Here is a 19241-nt window from a genome sequence, read left to right on the forward strand (position 1 = left end):
AAAACTCATTGCTAACTACAGATACAAATTTCAGATCATTTTCCCCAAATAAATCTACAACATTTTAAGGATTAAAACATTCAAAATCAGATAGTGTGGTGAGCAAGAGAGATTTGGAAACAAAAAACTTCAACCATACCATGTTCCTCAACATGCTCAATGCACAGCTTCACGAACTTTGGCACCGTGCTGTTTTCTCTTTGACACAAGCTGGTGAGATTGGAACCAAACACTTGATCTGGAACCAAGTAAAGAGACTGATTTACAGTGGAACAGGACTCAAGTGACAGAAGTAGTTCAGGTTAAAACAAACCTCTACAAAGGGCAAAGACTACTGGATACAATTGTCGCAGTATTAGAGTGAAAATAGGAAAGTTCTGAAAAGAGCTCCCAGCAGTTCCCAGCAAGAAAAAGCTCCCAGCAGGAAAGTGTCAGCAGATACACAAACGTGAGTCTCTGAGTAAGGAACTTTTGCTACTGAAATAATTTTAATCCAGCAGGAGATACCTGTAAGAGTCATACAGCCATTACAGAAATGAGAAATATAATGGATTCAAATGCCTTGTTACACTCCATTCCTGTTCTGATTTCAAAATAAGTTTACTGCAACCTTTGTTCAAAATCTGAACAGAGATAATAAACTTTAACCAAAGGGAAAGCTGTTGGCATTGTTTGGTGGAAACCCCTGTAAAATTTCATCTTTCATTACACCTGCTGTTTAACCCAGCATCACATATTAATTTACTTCAACATAGTCTTTAACTTCCAACCTTTTTAAGTTCTGACATGGATTTGTAAATGACAGACCTTTACATCAAAGAGCTCTGAATGGATGCAAGTATGACATAGGCAACCTGGCCTCAAGGTTGGAATGTCAATACAGGTATTTATGGACAACAGTAGCTTTGAGTCTTGTTTGCAAAACTAGACGATCCAGCGGGAGTGTTTTTTATCATAAAGTGGAGTAAATATAAAAATCAGCTTGGGCAGAGAACAGATTCTTGCAACATCTCAGTGTATTTCAATAACATGTTAACTCCTCATGTTCAGATTATGTTATCACCAAAGTCCTTCTGAGACCCGTTTCTGTGGTTTTCACCAAAGATGAACAAACAATAGATGGCCTCCCCTGTTCAGATGCATGAGATTGAAATAGCTCACACTCCTAAAGGGAAGAAAGTTTTTAATTTATTTTAATCTGTTAAATAAGGTATGTAAGAGGCAGTTTTCACAGTATCTGGTAGATCTTACTTCAGAGCTTATGCAAGAGAGAAATTGCTCTTGCATTTGCATCATGCATAGCATCTAGCCCATTTTTCATGTTTAGTAATCTAAGTAGATTCATTAACAACACTTGCATCTGACTACTGCTTTGGGAAATGCAAACAGCACACCAAACCAATTATACAGTATGAAAACTGGCACATAATGGCATTATTAGCTGTATGCATACAAGGCTGGTGACCCAAAACACCTCAGTTCTGCTGTTGCTACTCCAGTGGAATCAGTAGCAAAGGATTGACAAAGCCCACACAGTAGAAAGCAAGGCTAGCATGCAGCTATAGCAGATAAAGCATGGCAGATTGGATAGCACCAGAAAATACTAGGCAGTAGCAAACTGATTTGCTACAATTACCTCTGACTTTAATAATTTCCACATAAGGAATCATACTTTTATCCCTCACCTTACTGTAACCTTTGTAATTTTGTTTTTCCACAAAACTCCACCACTGTTACTTCTCTGCTTAGTGCATGCTGTTTCGAGTGGGGGGTTTTCATTATTTTTTCTGCTCAGTCTGGGTTTGCCAAGTTTTCTGTGTACTAAGCTTGTTCTGTAGCAGCCACAGTACACTGGGCTTTTAAATAAAGACTTCTGTATTTTTCATTCATACAGTAAATGTAAAACTGTACAGCACAGATCCAGCTTTTAAAATTTACACCATGCTTTTAAATAAAAACAAACTCTTAATTCCTTAATGTCTTTATTAAAAAAATCCAATCATCAGCACGCATGTGTACAAATTAAACTTGGCTTTGTGTTCACTGTTGCTAATGTCAGAAGTTATGTCACTGAGCCATGACATGAATATTAAGCTGTAAAGCAGAGCAAAACAAAGTCTGGAGATAATACTTTCTTATCCAAAACAAAAATTCCATAGTTTACAGTTAAATTATATTTGCAGATACACAAATATATCAAAAGCCACATGCAACAGAAGCACACCTGTTAAAAGTATGTAGTTAGGCAAATCACAGTAGGATTTGGTCTGATATTTGCCTACTCATACACTACTCTGACCCTAGTAGAGCACCACCTACAAGTCCTGCCAAAGCATACAAATAAATAAAGTTTTACAAAGAGTACCAAGTCAATAATTTACACAAACACATTAACTTAAACCTGTGCAAATACCGTTCTCTCAAAGTTTTAACAAGTGTGACAAATGGAAATCAATTCTTTCATAAGTTTGATTCAAGAATATCTGTAAGACTCATTGTGAAACAATTAAAAAAGGTATACATTCAGAAAAGGTTAGAGGAGAAAGATGTTCAAGTTAAGATTCCTTTACCCTCATCCTGGTTTGCCTAAGTATTTCCTTTCTTATGAGATGGCACATGATTGTCTGGTTCCACTCAGACAAAAACATCCTTGTGGAACAGGTGAACACATTCAGCTTTGTACCCAAAGGACTTTGCTTTCCCTTGTATGGACAAATGATTATCACAATAAAACACCAGTTCCACTATACATCCAAGACTTTTGTTAAACCAGCTATATACATGTGTTTTACTCTAAAACTAGACCATTTTAGCCCCATTCTACACAGACACTCCTAAATCCAGCTCTCCAAATTTTTTCCTTTGTTAAAAAGGTTCATTTACCCTTAATGTAGCCTTTTTCACGGACAGCTTGTAATGTAGGGCGCCGTGTAAGGAACTTCTTGAGCTTCGTTTTGGTCTTTTTCTGATCTGTGGAATCTATATTGCTAGGTGCTTTCACTGCTGAAAAGAGAAACACATTTAGCATGAACATCCAAAGAATCAACGTTGCATTTATCTGCCAAGGAACCAACATTAAAAAATTAAGCTCAAAACCACATAAGAAACCCTATTTGAATTTGTAATGCATCCACATTTTTTTCCTTTTGGAACTCCAAGTAAATAGCATCCATTTTTCAAACCACCAAAAGACAACTCTCTCACGAAAAAACTTGCAAACCCAAGTGTTGCCCATGAAACTAACTAAATGGTAGCTGACATCTGGAATTGATGTGGAATTTTTAAAATATAGCTATGTTTCAAATCCAGTCCTGCCTTTGCTTAAGTTAACTATTTTGGAAGAAATAAACACTTTCTTGCAAACTACATATGAGGCCTGGAAGTAAAAGACAAAAAATGGTCTGACTAATATATTTCTGTGCATAGGAAGAAATTTCTGTGGGTAAGTTAAACTAAGCTCTAAAATTCTGAAGGTGTAACTAAAAATGCTTAGGTTCTCTAAATGAGCCAATGTAACTTCATTAGCAATTTAGCAAAATCGCAGTTCACGTTAATAATGCAAACATTTACAGATGTTGTACCTCAGACAAAACCCAAGTAATCCCTTTACATGTTCCATTTTGGACATGCAAAAGGACTACACAATTCTTAATCAAAACCACAGAAGTCAGAAAAACCAAATGTCTAATTACTTCTGTGCATTTGACAGCACCTTGAAAATAATCCATTTCACCACTGCCTGTTTTCTCCTATTTTTCATGCATCATACAGTAAGAGCTAAAGACATTTGTACATTTTTTTCCTTTTTATTTCCTCTTTTTTTTTTTCAAAAATTATTATTAAAACATGGAAGAAAACATACTAACTGGCACCAAGATCTAGAATAAACTACATAAAACTCTGTCCCAAAACTTGAGTAGTTTCATTTTTAGCTGAATTCTTCTCTACTTACACATAGTACTGAAGATGACGAAGGGAAAAAAAAAAAAAAAAAAAAAAAAGAAAATTGGCATTGCTAAACCAATTAATGGAAAAGTTTCAACTCACAACGAAGTTTCTTAGAGTCTTTAGAGTCTTTATTCTCTTTCTCTTTGTCTTGTTTTTCCACCCCTGGAGAATCTGGAATCTCATCTTCTAATGCTTCATCAGACTCCACTACCTATTAGATTTAAGGAGATACACAGTGATCAGTTTCCCAATTCACAGAATAGAGCATTATCAAACATTTCCTGTAGACAGTTCAAATTACAATTTTTTTCCCTATAATGATATTCAGCTGGTTCTTTCCTGAACTCTAGATGCTAAAAATGTCTTCAGAAATTACACCATTCTCACTGGCAGGGTAAATAACTTTGACAAACACTATTTGACCATAAGATCCAATAAAGTAAGGTGGGGCTTTTTTCCTAAATCCAGTAGACAAACATCAGCTATTTCAAAGTCTGCTGTAGAATTACCTAATTGGTAACAGTCTAAAATACCCCACAACATTCCTAGAGCATTTACCCTATTTCTGATCTTTGCAATTCAAATTTTCTTAAAAGAAAATAGAACCAGCAGTTGGAAAATTTCACCATTGTCAAAACATACACTGAATTTACTCTGAGAAAGTAGATACACCATCACCAGAAACTCTTGCCCTGTGTAACTGCTCTCAGCATACTGTCATTAAACGCAGCTAAGTGAAAATGTAGATCATGTGGTGTGGAGGCAGATACCAGAGACTGTTAAACTGCCCACGTGCAGGCTCATACCTGTGCTACATGCATGACTGCAGACATACCAGAAAATAGGAAAAGAAACTTCCTCTGGTCTCATTGCAACATATTCCCTTCCAAAACTGCTTACTTCTTGCTTCACTTCTTCTGAAGCAAACTTGACTTCATGCAGTTACAAAATCTGACTATACAGTGTCTTTTGTTACGAGGAAGACATTTTAAAGATAAGGCAAGTTTGTGTACTCCAGAGCACTGAACAAGCAGAAGCATGAATTCATCAACTCACTCCTTGTTGCTTTTCAAAAGCACTGGATAGCCTTTTTACACAAAGATCAATATATTCAGCTGCCCAATTAACATCCCTGCTAAGGATCCCTCTGCAGCTAAGACCATTTGGACAGTGCTCTCTTCAAGAGGCCTCAAAGCTTTTTCAGACTGATAAATTTTAAAATCATTAACTGCTTTGGAAAAAAATATCATCTGGAATCTAGTTTGTATTACAGAACAAGTCTAATCTAGTAACTTGGAACTTCCGTATGTAAAAAAGAGCAGCCACATCCTTCTCACATAGCTATTCCCCTTGTACAGCATATTGCCACAAGAGCAGCCTGAAGGAACAGAGACCAGAATCTAATCCGTACATTCTTTTGAGGACGATCTTATCACACTCCAACTACTGTCTCTATCCTGGGAAAGAGATTCACAGCTGCTGTTGCCATAAAGATCCCAAAACTAGAAGTTTGCTTCAGATCTGATGGACTTTTGTACCAAAAGCTTCAGTGCTCCAGCTTATCAGATGGTCCGATGATTTATTTTTTTAACTTTTCCCTTGTAATCTTGGGTCTCTTGGCTACCAGCTCCCAGCAGTAATATCACTTCCTCCAGACTGTTGACAAACCATCCCTATTCCACCATTACTTCCACAACCTAACATACAATACCTCACTCTCGTCTCAACATATCTCAGCCTTTCCAACTTAGTTTATATTTAAGCAGGGAAGAAGTAGCCTCAGTTGCCTTACGCAGGGCAGACAGGAGGAGGGTACTGCTGAGTCACTGCCTTGCCTGGTTATTAAGGGTCATGACATTTTCATACCAGGAAAGAGCAGAAGATTGGGAGCCTAAACCATGAGCACTCAAAGAAACCAAACAATTCATATTAGCTGCCTGCGTTTGGGTGGAAAACACCCATATGTGGAAAACACTAACAGAGCCAACAGAAATGAAAGCCATTACATCAAAAGCAACATAAATGCAGCATATGAACAGTAGCCAGGCTTGTAACTATAAAAATTAAGAATACACATGAAGTCAACTTGATATGAGAGGAATATTTTCTCCAAGATCTCCTCCAGCTTCTTCTGAATTCAAAGATGGTAAATCCTGTTTGGCAATATCAAGAGCAAATGCTTGAATACTTTTCTGGTGATTAAATAGTTGGCATTATACTGCCTGATAAGAGATAATACAATCTTTTGCCAGGGCTTTTGATCTGCACTTCAGTGCAGCCTTATTAAATGAACAGCAGTATTAATGCTGATTAACACATGTCATGAAGCACTCCCTTGGCCATCCTCCCCCCTTTTCTCCCTCTCTATCAGAGATAGAGAGGATCCTCCCTATCTCTTTCAGGTCACTGAGACAGAACAAATATTTGGCCACAGAAGGAAACTCATTTCCAAGCTGGAGGACAGCCCACATCTCCTGGTTCTTAATCCAGTGGACCATCATTTTCCTTTGATGTTATTAATCATATTTCACTTGTCACCACCAGAAACTGCCATATCCTCAACCTCCTGCTACACTCAAGACAATCAATAAATTAAGATGTACGCAAAGCACTAGCAGTTGTTACACAAGTATTTTACTAAATAACATTACCTTGAAAACAGCCTTCACAATTCAAACACATACCTGATTGTTGATGGTATAGTTAAGAACTTTATACCATTCATTAATAAAGCTGTCATTATCAGACTGAATTAAGAGCTCAGTTCCTTGGCGGGTTTTTAGCTTTAAAGAAATAAAACCAGATTATCATCAGAATTGATAAATACACTAGAATTCATAAGTTAAATTACCTAAATCAAATTTCTCCCTGGCATAACTTTTAGATAATATATAGCCACTCAAGAACACTTACCAGTGAAAACAGTAAATAACAGTCTGCTTAAAATTTAAAAACACACCCCATGCAAACATGATAAAAATGGACATTTCTTGAAGGTACTAAGATACACCTACATTTGAGCAGGAAGAAATGTAGACAAGTTGGAAGTTTCATACACAGAGACAGAGAGAAAGAGACAGACAGAAAGAGACAGAAATAATTCTGCATTTAAATAACATAACTCACCTCAATAACATTCTTTTTGCTGGATTTGTCCTTTGAGGCCCAGTCAATCAATGCTCCTTTGAGATCCACTGTAAATTCTGGCTTAGACTGATTGACACCAAACTTCTGGAAAAAAAGGAACAATGATGACAAACTTAAAACAAAGAAACTCCTAACAGGTACGCAAGTCTTGCAATCCTCGAATTATAATATATATTATTTACAGCCCATATAACTTAACCCAAATGCAGTACTTTGCCACAAATCAACAGGCATGATACCAGGAAAACAAAATCCAAACAGAAACCACAAAAAACACCCTTTAAGCATGCCTATTAAAACCTGCTCAGCTTAAAGCCCTTAAAATTCCGTACCACTACATGCCAAGTTCAAGCAAAGTTTTTTTCCTAGCACGAATGGTAGAAGTCCATACAGTATTTGACTGTAGCTTGACGTTAGTCAAGATAGTCCCAAGCTTTAAACAAAACTGGCTAATGAGTACCTGCACAAAACAACCCCATTCTGTCAGTTAACCAATGGTTTCTATATAAAACAAAAAAATCAAACCAGAAATAGCGGCTTTGCTAGAGAGGAATCACATCTCTCCTTCACTGGAAGAGCACTTGCAGTTCTTACATTTTTGTAATATCTATATTTTGCATGTGTATATGTATGTCCAATAATGCTTTTCGCATGATTTTTTCTGTGGTGCTTCTACTGCAATACTGGAGCACAGCCTACCAAGTAAACAGAACTCAATTTCACAGTCCAGCTACTGAACAAAAAGTAAAGTAACTGAAGTGATTAAAAAAAAGCATCTAACCCACAAGTAACCCTTTCAACAATGTGAAGAAAGACACCTGGGAGCTATTTTTACCTACTACTTTTACATTTACATTAGGTATCACAATTTCTTTAAATAAAGTATTTGTATTAGAGTTTCAACCTACATACACCACATAGCTTTGAAATCATTCCTCAGGGAAACCAGGTCAGTGACCCATACAAACAAAAACCTATAACTGTGAGTAAAATAAGTAAAACACGGAACAGGGAAAGCTGTAAGTCACTTGGACGTAGCACAGAAATTTAATGCTGTAGTTCTCGGGGAAGCTTGTAGCATCAGATCTATCAGAAAGGTTCTTTTCTATTTCTTTAAAGTGTCTTTGATGTGCAAATGCTGCTCATGTGACAGCTCTGGGGGACGTGAGCCCCAGGATGAGCTCCTTGCTGCGAACACAAGTTTCCAGCCTGTACAAGAACAGCCATATCCAAGGGGAGAAAACACAGCTCAGAAAACAGAACTAATCTGCTGCTTCTGATTAAATTCCCAGCATGTATGTTAATTAATGCTAATTGTGTTTTAGAAAGGCTGTTTACCACTGGAAAATCTCCCTGACTTGAGTCCTAAGGGCAATTAAGTGCTGAATGGAAAGTAGCATCTTAAGTTCTTTATTTTGCCCATGAAATCAGAATTGGGGAATATTTCTAATTTACCTAATGCCGACTAGCACTTGGGGGCCGGAGGAGGGGGAAGAGACACACACCCCCCCCAAACCAAAAAACAAACCACCACCACCAAACCCCCACAACCTTCTGCTTTCTAACTTCGTTCTCAGGTATCTCACCCAAGAACATTTCCTATTAATTATAGCAGAGCTTTTGAGAGAGGCCCAGCTTGGCTGTGGAGACCACAGGAACAATCTCTGGGCCATTATGGCTCTTGCAGTTGTAGGTGGCTATGCCTGTTCAAGAGAGATTCACATAACTACTTCACATACAGCCAAAGCACCCCAGCCACACACTTCCTGACAGCCAGAATCAATCTTGCTGCATGTTGGGAGGCGGGGAGGGGTAGGGGAAAGGGAAAAAAAACCCCTATTTCTAGAGTTTGGCACTGGAGAGTGTTGAGAGACTAGTGCTAAAATCAAGTCCTCCAAGTCCTCTGCAGGATCCAGGGGGATTTGTTAAAAACACCACTCAGATGATGCTGAGAAGCACAGGAGATGACCTGCTACAGGTGAAATCAGCTAACAATGACCAAAAAAACCCCATTAACAACCACTGCTGTTCTGAGCAAAAGGACAGCCCGCCAACACATTAGCTTGTTGAACTCCCCACGTTACAGATCACAGAACTACCTCAAACACCTCTGCCTTCTACCCGTCTTTTTGGCCTGACTCCCTTCAGCATTTCAGAGAAGCACAGAAGAAGCAAGAAACTAGAAGCTAAATTTCTTAGAAGGGAAAACTTCTTCCTTATTACTTCACACAAATAGAGCTCAAATTTCTGTGCCAGATCCAAGGATGGGGAAACACACTAATAATCCAGCCTCTCTGTAAAGCTTCTCTGATATACCAATATACTCATCACAAACTTTATTTCTTTATTCAAGGAAAATCTAAGTTTAGCATGTTGGCTGTCCTATAAGCTTTCCTGTCAAGGTTCTTTTCTGCTCCTGAAAGAAAAATGTATGAAACAAGATGCCAGCAGCCAGGAGCAAGTCCTGTACAGGGCTGCTGAGACACTCCACATACAAAAGTTAGCTAAAGGCAATTGAATCCTCCTGAAGCAAGCAGATTCTGTTGAGAGCAGCAAAAAGAAAACCTTTCCCTTTGCAATGTCTGCTTTCTCCAAACAAAAGTGAGCTACCAGGTCAGCACTAGACAGGATAAATTTAGGTTTCAGTGAGTAGACACCTTATTCTTACTAGATTTCTCTTTTGAGCTGCCTGGGAAGTTACGAAAGGGCAGCAGTGTGAGATGGAAAGAAGGAAAGGTCTATACATGGTGCTGCCAACTGCTCTAGATATGAAGCTGCCCTAGATACAAAGCTGTCCTAGAGTCACTTCTGACAGCTTTTTCTAGAAAAAAAAGGCTTAGACATGGATGTGCTTATGCTAGCTCTATGGCAGAGATAACCTCTACTTTTTGCAAAAATAGGGGGGATTTCTTGCTTCAGACATGGTAGCATTTGTGTAGCTTAAGGACTGACTTGAAGATGTGAGCTGATATCAATAAATAGAAAGTCTTTTCAATCTTTTCAGGAGTTTTCTCTAAGTCCTGGAAGCCTCCAAAGGACAAGCCACACAGTCTGTGTTGTGATATATTCCATCGTTCTTTGGAATCAGGACTGGATGTTATTTATGGGAAGACTTTGGAGGTAAAAATGACACCTGCCATTCTCATAATTCTGTTTTCTAATTAGAGTTGAGTAGAACAATTTAGTTCCAAGTCCTCCTCACCTAAGGATGGACTGCAGAAATAGAGCTAGGGAGACATGCTCCTTTGTGGCTGGTAGGGAAGCTTCAGAACTTACAGCTTTAACAAAACAAGAAAAATATAAAAATATTCTTTATCGTCATAGCAAAATGTAGGAAGTTTTTTGAAACTCTCACAGGAGTATTTCCATTCCAAATAATTTTCATGATAATCACCTGAGCTCCTGTATGATCAGCTTTGCTATACCGATGAACTGTATTAAGGTACATCCTCGTCCTAGTAGTAATATAACATCCGTGGCTATAAACACAGTGGTATAATACAGTAAACAAGAGTTTGCAGAGATGAATCTTGAAGAGCATTTATTTCCTTGGTGTTTGAGAAGTTTACCCACTTTTGGTTTACCACCACTGTATTTGACACTGAGGATATGTGCCTATTACAGCAGGTTGACAGATGAATCCTCCTGAGCAGTTACATTTGCTGTATTTTATGAAGCCCCACAGCTTAAATTTGGCAATTGCTATTGCAACTCCAAAAAATGAGACACGCCTTCTTTCAACAGTCAAAAATTCAAATTTTTGTGAAAAGGGATATTAAAAAAATAAAATAAAAAATAAATCTACATTTCCTTACAGAAACTAGCCCTGCAAAGGCTACCAAACTGCATAAGTTGTGTGACTTAGGCTTCCACATACATAGCAATGAATTTGACAAAGAAAAGGCAGTTGCATCCTTTTCAGCAGAAGGTTAATTGAATAAGCCTATAGTTACTTTCCAAAGCAAAAAAAAAATCAAGGTATTGGTCATCAAAACGGTCATTCTGGAAGTCTTAGGAACCATAAACAAACTCAAAACACAGCTCTCCCACCACTCTTCAGGAAATACAAGCCAAGACATCAACACAGTTTTAATCACCAACATACTCAAATCCTCAAAATGTCAAATTATTGAAACATTGCTTTTAATATCTTCAGTATGATCTTTTTCCATGAAATCTTTAGCTTGATTCTGATAAGACTGCTGAAAAGGCAGTATTAAAAACCAGTTAGACAACCAGTCAAGCCTGTTTGTTTCTTCTAACACTAGTAGCATGATCTGAATTCCTCCTCATCCACCTTGAGCAACAAGCTACCATTTTACCTACTAATGTTTTACCTACTAATGTTTCTGATGAGCAGCACTTCCATGCTTGGCATGTACACTTCAAAACATGACTAACATCAGATACTTAAATTATGTACAAAAGGTCCTACAAAGTTACATCAGCTTTCTGCTTATGGCATATAGCCAGAACATCCTTAAGCTCTTTTCCTTTCAGCTTTTTATGCATAACATTTACATTTTTGGGCACTCCAATTACAGCTAGAATTAACAACATGTACATCATTGTATCAAAAGCATCATGTGCACCTTATAAACATCCTAAATTAGTTGGGTTAGACAGAATTAGACATAAAATATCTGTTAAAAAACTGACCGTATCATGCTGTTTATTAGTCAAGTCACTAGTGGCTCAACTAGTAGGCAAATTTAGGATTGTAAATCTGGCACTGATAAACCAGATACTCTTTCTGCTTTGTTCCATTAGAACAATTACAGGATTATTCCACTACATTTATGTTAATCAGCATCTTGGATGACTTTGAGAAAACAGCAACCAGGATACACCAGTTGTTATAGAAAGTGACAAAATAGGAACCTTGGAAAAATTCAAATTGACTTTCAAGATTAGTGGCAAATAGCCTTACAGTGACAAGAGGCATGCAACAAGAACACATACAGTGATAGCTGAAACTTGGTCAGAGTTTACATAGGTGACAGCAGGTCGACGACTGAGAGCATTTTTCCAAGAAGAAAGCAGCGAGAGCAAGAGCTCAGGAATTGAGCTCCCTTGGCAAAATGACTTGATGAGAAAAAGGAAGAGAAGTGATGAAGTCACAAAACAATGCACACCAAAAAAAAGAAGATATGGTTACATCAATCACTAGACGAATGCTAAACACATTCTTCTCATAAGATGAAGAAATGTAATTCTTACCATATGTCAAGCTGTTAAAACTTGACTTCACCTTGCTAAAATACTGACACAGATCAATGTTTGAGGTGAGGTGGAACTTTTGAGACCTACCCCACCAAAAAAAAAAAAAAAAAAAAAAAAAAAAAAGCCAGAAAATTCCTATACAGACAGCAAGCAGAGTGTGTGATAAATATTAAATTACGTATTTCCAAAGCCAACTGCAAGTATGCAGGTATACAACACAAAGTCCTTGAAAGAGATTCTCCCTTAGTATATTCAGCTTCACTTTATTCTGTCCATACTGTTGACATTTTTCTAACCCTACTCCAATACTCCACAGTACTTAAACCTATAAAACTAAAGTACGTTTTGGATCCACAGCTATGAAAATAAATTGCAGAAGTCACCAAGTCCATTTCCTACCAAACAGTGTAATTTACCTTATCTCATGCCTTTAATCTTTATTCTTTTTTCTTCCCTTCTCTTTTCCTTCTGCTTGACCATCTTGCCCAACTTTACTCTTTCATTCTCTTCTACCCCAAATCTTATTTACTCATCCTCACCCATTTTTTCCCCAACCACCCCCTCCACAGCAACAGTAGGGCAAAAAAACTCTGTTTACAGCTCTGAAATGAATTCAGTGCTTTAGAAAAGAATTGTCAATACCAATTCACTACCCAAAAAGAAGCACAGCAGGAGAAAGTGAGCCAAGTAGAAAGACCAGCAAAGCACAGCAAGATAGCACATATCTGTAAGACGCAATTTTGCTGGAATTCACATGATAATACACTGGAATAATGAATACTGAATCTGACCTCTCTAATTATTCTAGGAGATCCACACAATTTAAATTCAGACCTCCAAAATCAAGCAAGCAGTAAAGAACCATTTCTATACCTATTAATGTATAAATAAATAGCTGGATAAATATAGCACATTTAATTATAGTGCTATTAAACTCGAGGTGATATAAAAATTGAACAACCATCATCTTCAGTGTGATGTTTCTCTTGAGAGTTTCATTAGACACCAAAATAGATTTTAAAAAAATACTTGTCAAGCACTATGCAGATATAAAACAAAGTACGGAATCCAGCAAGGCAAAGACTAAGACAATAATACTAGATTATTCAAATAGTCTAATGCAACTCGGCAAGCGCCAGGCTATTTTCTTCATTTCATCTATTACATTCAAAATTACCTGGAGTGTATGAAAAAAGAAATAAAAATGCAAGAACAGTGAAAGAAATGGTTTAGACAAACATATTAGTAAGGAACACATTCGGCTTAGAGCAAAAACTTAAAACTTTACAGGGCTGCTTCTCTTTCTACATCATAATTATTACATTAAACTATTTCCTTGGTAACTTACACTTATTTTTTCTAAATTATGCAGGCATATCAGTATTTATGCCCTATAAATAAGAGTACTTCAATTTATTGTGCTTTATGTGATTAACACTTAAATGAGGATGGGGAGTTGTTCCTGAGCTTACCCAGCCAGTTCCACTTCCTTGGGTTTTAGTGAACAGCAGTGATGAACCTTGTAACACTGCCCACGACGACATCCAATTCTTTCTGTAAATATTGGTAAATAAACATAAGATAAATTGACTTCAAAAGTAGATATTTAAACTGCCCATCATTGTTGCCCGGATGACCTTTATGTTAATATACTTAACCATATATACAGTCATTTGTGCCATCAGTAAGTCTTAATTGGCATTATATTTGTAGAAGAGAAACACATTAACAGTCCCAGCCTGACCATCAAAGTCTAAATCAAACAAAGCTAATTAGTAGTGGAAGCAGTTCACAAAGAGAAACACCATACAATTATAATTTCAAAGGGGCTAATCTGGGATGCTCAGCCTACTGTGTACTTAGTCAATTATGCCAAAGTACTGCGTAATTCTAAAACTGATTGATCACACCTAACTGGGATGCAAGTGTCCCACATCTATGGAATAAGCTCATTTACACTGGCAATAAAATATTTGCTAGACATCTAAAATTTGCAGAAAGAACAAATAAGTTGTTTCAGATGTCTGAGTATTTGATTTCATGCCTGAGTACCTGTCCTCCTGAGGTTAAAAACAGAAGTCTTGACAAGCTCTGACAATTTCCATTGCCCAAACATGAGTTATTATTCAACAGCTCTAAAAGTGACAGGATGGCCATGTTGCATCTTTCTGTACAGCAGCGCAGTAATCCAGATCAATGATTCCAACAGATGCAACATAAATGGTGAAAGCATCCTGTACCAGTAGCAGCTTACATGAGCCACTGTCTATCCTTTCCTACCAAGCTCTTAGAAGCAGCAATGAGGAACCAAACTGGTGGTCAGATGTGCTGCCCAGCTGTGCTGGCCTAGGTGAGGGGGGTCTGGAGTATCAGCTAGGTGCTGACTATTTAAGCCTCAGGAAAAGTGCTTCATGTATGGGAAACATTAAACTAGATAGATACAACACAGTATTAGACCCAAAAGATTAAATCTTTAAAAAGTAAAAAACCTAAATTAAATCTGAGGATATGCCACTCTTGCACAGTATTTAACAATGACTCTTTGCAAAATACCAGAAATGTAAGTTAGACAGCATTCCTTGATTATATGTTATGATATATAATGTAAATGCCTGCCTGTGAAGCAGAGAAAGGAAGTTAAAAAGAAAGAAAGTTACCCATCACCTACAGGGAGACCAAGGTTGGTCGACACATTCTGCTTTAAACCCTTCACATGCAGAGTGAAGGAAGAACTAAGGAGCATGTGACATGTGCACTCCTTGGAAATCAAAGGACATCAAATGAAAGCTCCTCCTACACTGATTCTATCCAAGGAACAAGACAGACTATCAGCTATACAGATTTTCTCTTAAATCAATCAATCAACCCTATTTTATAAAGCTGCCTCTCACCAGTACACCTTCATGAAGTCACTGCCCTGTGTTGAACCCTGGCATACATGAGCCTCTGGCTCTCTCAAGTCCATTATCTTTAGCTCCCCGGGAGAGACACATATTTTGGGTTAAGGAAACATTGTGTCCTACAGGAACACCTTTAAGGCAAATTCAGACAAAAAGTAACTAAGTGCAAAACCAGGTATGCTATCCTCATACAGAAGTCAGATACCTTACACAAACCCTTATGCACACGTACTTCTCCGAAGTCCAGACTTACCGAACTTTCTTCCCATTTTCTGTAATTTTTGTCACATTCAATAGCCCATACTTCTCTTGACCCTGTAAGGTAAGAGTGAGACATAACATATATAAAAGAAAATCTGTTTCTATTGCCATCATGGCACTGAATCAATCCCCCCAAACAATCAGTTCCTGGCAATGAGCCATCTTTGCCTATGTTACAACTTCAAGAAATCATCTTGAGTATATTCAAATACGCAGACATCAGCAAAATGAAAATTCCTCTGGGGAAGCACTCATTACCATTCAGAGGGTAAAAAGCTTTCCTTCAAGGCCTAGGTTCTTTGCATGAGCCAAACTAAATAATTTGTGGTACTAGACAGTGAAAATTTTAAACATAAATTGATAATGGTTTGTGTAATAGCACATTTGTTTGTGTCCTTTACTAAAAAAGGAGATGGCTGACAAACAGCCCAAATTCTCTGACAAAATTCTTCCAAGTTATTTTAACATAATTGCATACTTTAAATAAAACATGGTTGAAATGCATAAAAATATTAACATATTCATTTTAAAAACAGATGAGTGAAACATTTCTTTGATGTCCTATGTTTTTCTATCCCCAAGCAAAGTATTAGAATTTTAAACTACTTCATTATGTCTTGTTGATGAAAATCACTTATATTGGTATGCCTCTGTACAAATTTGGAGATCAGCCAGTGAACAGTGGTAAAAGACAACTGATGAACAAGAAGATTATTTGCAAGTTTCAAATATCTGGAGTGGATATTTCTAGTTTCTATGCACAAAAGAAAAAAAAGGAATGTTTGAAAAAATATTCTAGGATAAAAAGGAAAACCATTGACTTATACATTTGTGACTCTCAAGATGAGGTAACAAATTCTATCATTTGCTCCTGTCGCCTCAGCCTTGTCATACCAGTGAACAATGTTAAAGGAACATTAACTTATTTTGCCAATCAGTTCCTAATTTAAGAACTAAGCCATTACTTGGAACAATCAACTAGGGAAAGGAACCAAATTAGTTTTAGCAAAACAAAAACGTCCTCAATTCTAGATCCAATGAAAATAGAAGATGTATTCTCTTCAGCATTCTCCTCAATCTCAGGTTTAAGTGGACCATAATTGCAGAATACAATATCAGAGATTTTTTTTTCTGGAATATTGTGACAACACTCTTACCAGAGATATATGTCTGGTTTTAAGAATTTTACCTACATGTTTCAAGCACAACACAAAATACAAAAAAGACAAACATATTTCAAGGATAATAGTGTTTATCTGGTGGTTCAGATGTTGTTTCACTCCAGTGGTAACTGCTACACTTACTCAACCTAGTATCTTCATCAAGCTGGCATACTTTCCCAAAGCCAGCAATATATATATATTCCCAAAATAATACTTCCAGTAGAAAAAATTAGTCACTTCCCCCACCCCCCAAAAAAACCCCTAGCCTATTCTTTATATTACTTTGTGATCCATGCAGACCACCACTAACAAACCTATGCACTGCACCCTTCTAACAACCTTTGCCTTTAGTAAGAGGAACAGCTTGTCACCATCTTTCACAGTGACTGAGCAACCCACACCCACTTTCTCAACTCAATTATGGTTTTAATAAATTACTCATGGTAGAAACTGTGGGAATGCTCCAAAAAAGAATTATTCAGAAAAAGTATCATAATGCCCTACTTCGCAGCAACACTAGGGGGTACTAATGGGAAAATTACTGTAATCAGGGAAAGGGAAGCAGAAAGCAAGGATCAAAAGATGAAACAATTCACCGGCTTGCTTTGTAATATTTAAATCCCAGGGGACAACTAAAGAAAATACAGATTATTCTTTTCTATTATCTAAAGCAGCAGTGATTTCTTCTGAAAAAATATACTTTTAATAATTCAAGGTCTGAGACATATTCAACTAAATTAGAATATGTGCAGCAATAATTGCTTGTGTATAAGGCTATCAACTATGCTTGCTTAATAAACAATATTTGCTTTATTGTGGAAAACTGTTTGAACTGTCTGAAGTGTTGTAAGGATGGATTAGTATGAATAAGCCAGACAAACATTCCTCTGTGTGCAGAATAAGCATGAAACAGAAGTTGTGCCTTTAATGCCCTGAGCTACCTACTAAAGGGTTGCTAAAATTGATCAAGGCACATATTTCAAAGCTACTGTAGCATTATTGTACAGTTCCAACATCTTTTTTAAAATATAAAACCTTCTTTTTAACCATTTTCCACTGTTTAGAAAGCAATCATCACATTTAAAATACAAACTGAAGCAAAAAAGTCTGTGAAACATTCATAGCAAGTTTAACAAGCTTAAGTTTTTCTCCCAGTACTTATTCTACTAAATCAAAAAAAAGACAGTTTATTTATGCCAGGTTCTCTATGCCTTTTCAAGAAGACTGAAACACAAGAGAAAAATAGAGATATAAAGTACTAGAAACTATTACTGACTACTGATTGTGAGAGATTCTGTGGAGATGCAGAGTTTATTTCTGCTTTTACCTTCCAAGTTGCTAGATGAAAAGACACGGCTGTTGGAAGAAATCAGCTGAGTTCTAAGTAATGTGACATAACTTTATTCTACAGAGAGTTTTTACTTACTTTCCTATCACCGAGCTGTATTTAAATCAAAGACATTTAATTTTTTTCTGAAAGCACAGTTGGATGCAGTGCATTCCTTTAAAAATGTAAAGCCTTCAAATTGCTTTATCCCATTATTTTTCTCACTATCAAGCAGGCTTATCCTCAATTCTCGAATCATGAATAGCCTGGTTTCTACAACATATACTTATCTATTTAAACACTTTGCAAACTGACCGTGGCTTGATGCTTTGGTGAAGAAGGAGAGGTCTCATTTTCAGGAAAACTGGCCTTAGAAGCAGTTGATGATTCCTGTAAAATTCAAATAGGCAATGTAAGTTATTGTCTTTCTTACAATTCTTTTTTTTTTAAACCCTAAAGATACATCCTTTTTATACACACTCATTACAAAAATAATGTACTACTTTTATCAAGCATTCATTATATTCTTAGACAGTTAGATTATAAACCTGTGGTTTTATGCATTAATGTAAGATGATTATCTTTATTAAGGGGCACATCTTATTGTATGCCATTGCTAGCAAATTATGAACCACACAGCTAATACTAACTTATTAGAGGGCACCATACAAGAAATACCAAGATTTTAAAGAATAGATTATGTCTCTGTGTGGTTAGTAAATAAGATCAGTATAACAAATTGTTTCATACGTAGAAAAGTGTATACCAGCTCTATTAATTTGTGAGTCATGATCATTAATTTCCTTGTAATTAAGCACTGAACATTTCTAGAGATTCAGGTTTTTCTTTTAAACTAGACTAACTACAGACCAAAAGAAAGTACTAAATCTCTGAAAACTAGGAAAAATTGCCCATCTGGAACAAGAAAAGGCACGTGCATTTCTTCTGAAGTAATGACTGCTTTGCACAAATACACTTGAAAATCTGGTAAGGAATTTCAAAAAGAAGAAAAACATCACTTGTTCTCTGTTACTGTTAACATTTCTCTCCCTCTCTCTTAATTCCCTTTATAGCTCTCCCAAATTCAGTTTGCTTTTCCAGCATTACATAACACTCTGCACATTCACACTTTAAAATGCACTTGTAAATCTAACTACAGTAGTAGCCCATTAGTTCTTTTAGTAGTATAATAACAGAGAATATTAGCAATCTCAAGAACAGCCTAAATGCTTCATATTTTCAGATGTCTTAAAAAAATTATATATATATATA

General features: G+C 36.7%; 1 protein-coding gene across 1 annotated transcript in view; it reads right to left on the bottom strand.

Annotated features, from left to right (window-relative positions):
- ARHGAP12 (Rho GTPase activating protein 12) overlaps positions 1–18359 on the bottom strand; it is a gene marked incomplete at its 5' end in the record, with an annotated part of 22858 nt that extends 4499 nt beyond the window's left edge. Inside the window, 9 exons of the mRNA XM_010010636.1 lie at positions 140–238; positions 2884–3003; positions 4048–4159; positions 6633–6731; positions 7075–7179; positions 12058–12180; positions 13791–13872; positions 15472–15533; positions 18285–18359. Coding sequence (XP_010008938.1) covers positions 140–238; positions 2884–3003; positions 4048–4159; positions 6633–6731; positions 7075–7179; positions 12058–12180; positions 13791–13872; positions 15472–15533; positions 18285–18359 — 877 coding nt within the window. The remainder of the gene's footprint in view (positions 1–139; positions 239–2883; positions 3004–4047; positions 4160–6632; positions 6732–7074; positions 7180–12057; positions 12181–13790; positions 13873–15471; positions 15534–18284) is intronic.
- Positions 18360–19241: the final 882 nt, after the last annotated feature.

This window comes from Nestor notabilis, unplaced genomic scaffold (genome assembly GCF_000696875.1).
Source record: "Nestor notabilis isolate BGI_N333 unplaced genomic scaffold, ASM69687v1 scaffold1483, whole genome shotgun sequence".
NCBI classification, from domain to species: domain Eukaryota; kingdom Metazoa; phylum Chordata; class Aves; order Psittaciformes; family Psittacidae; genus Nestor; species Nestor notabilis.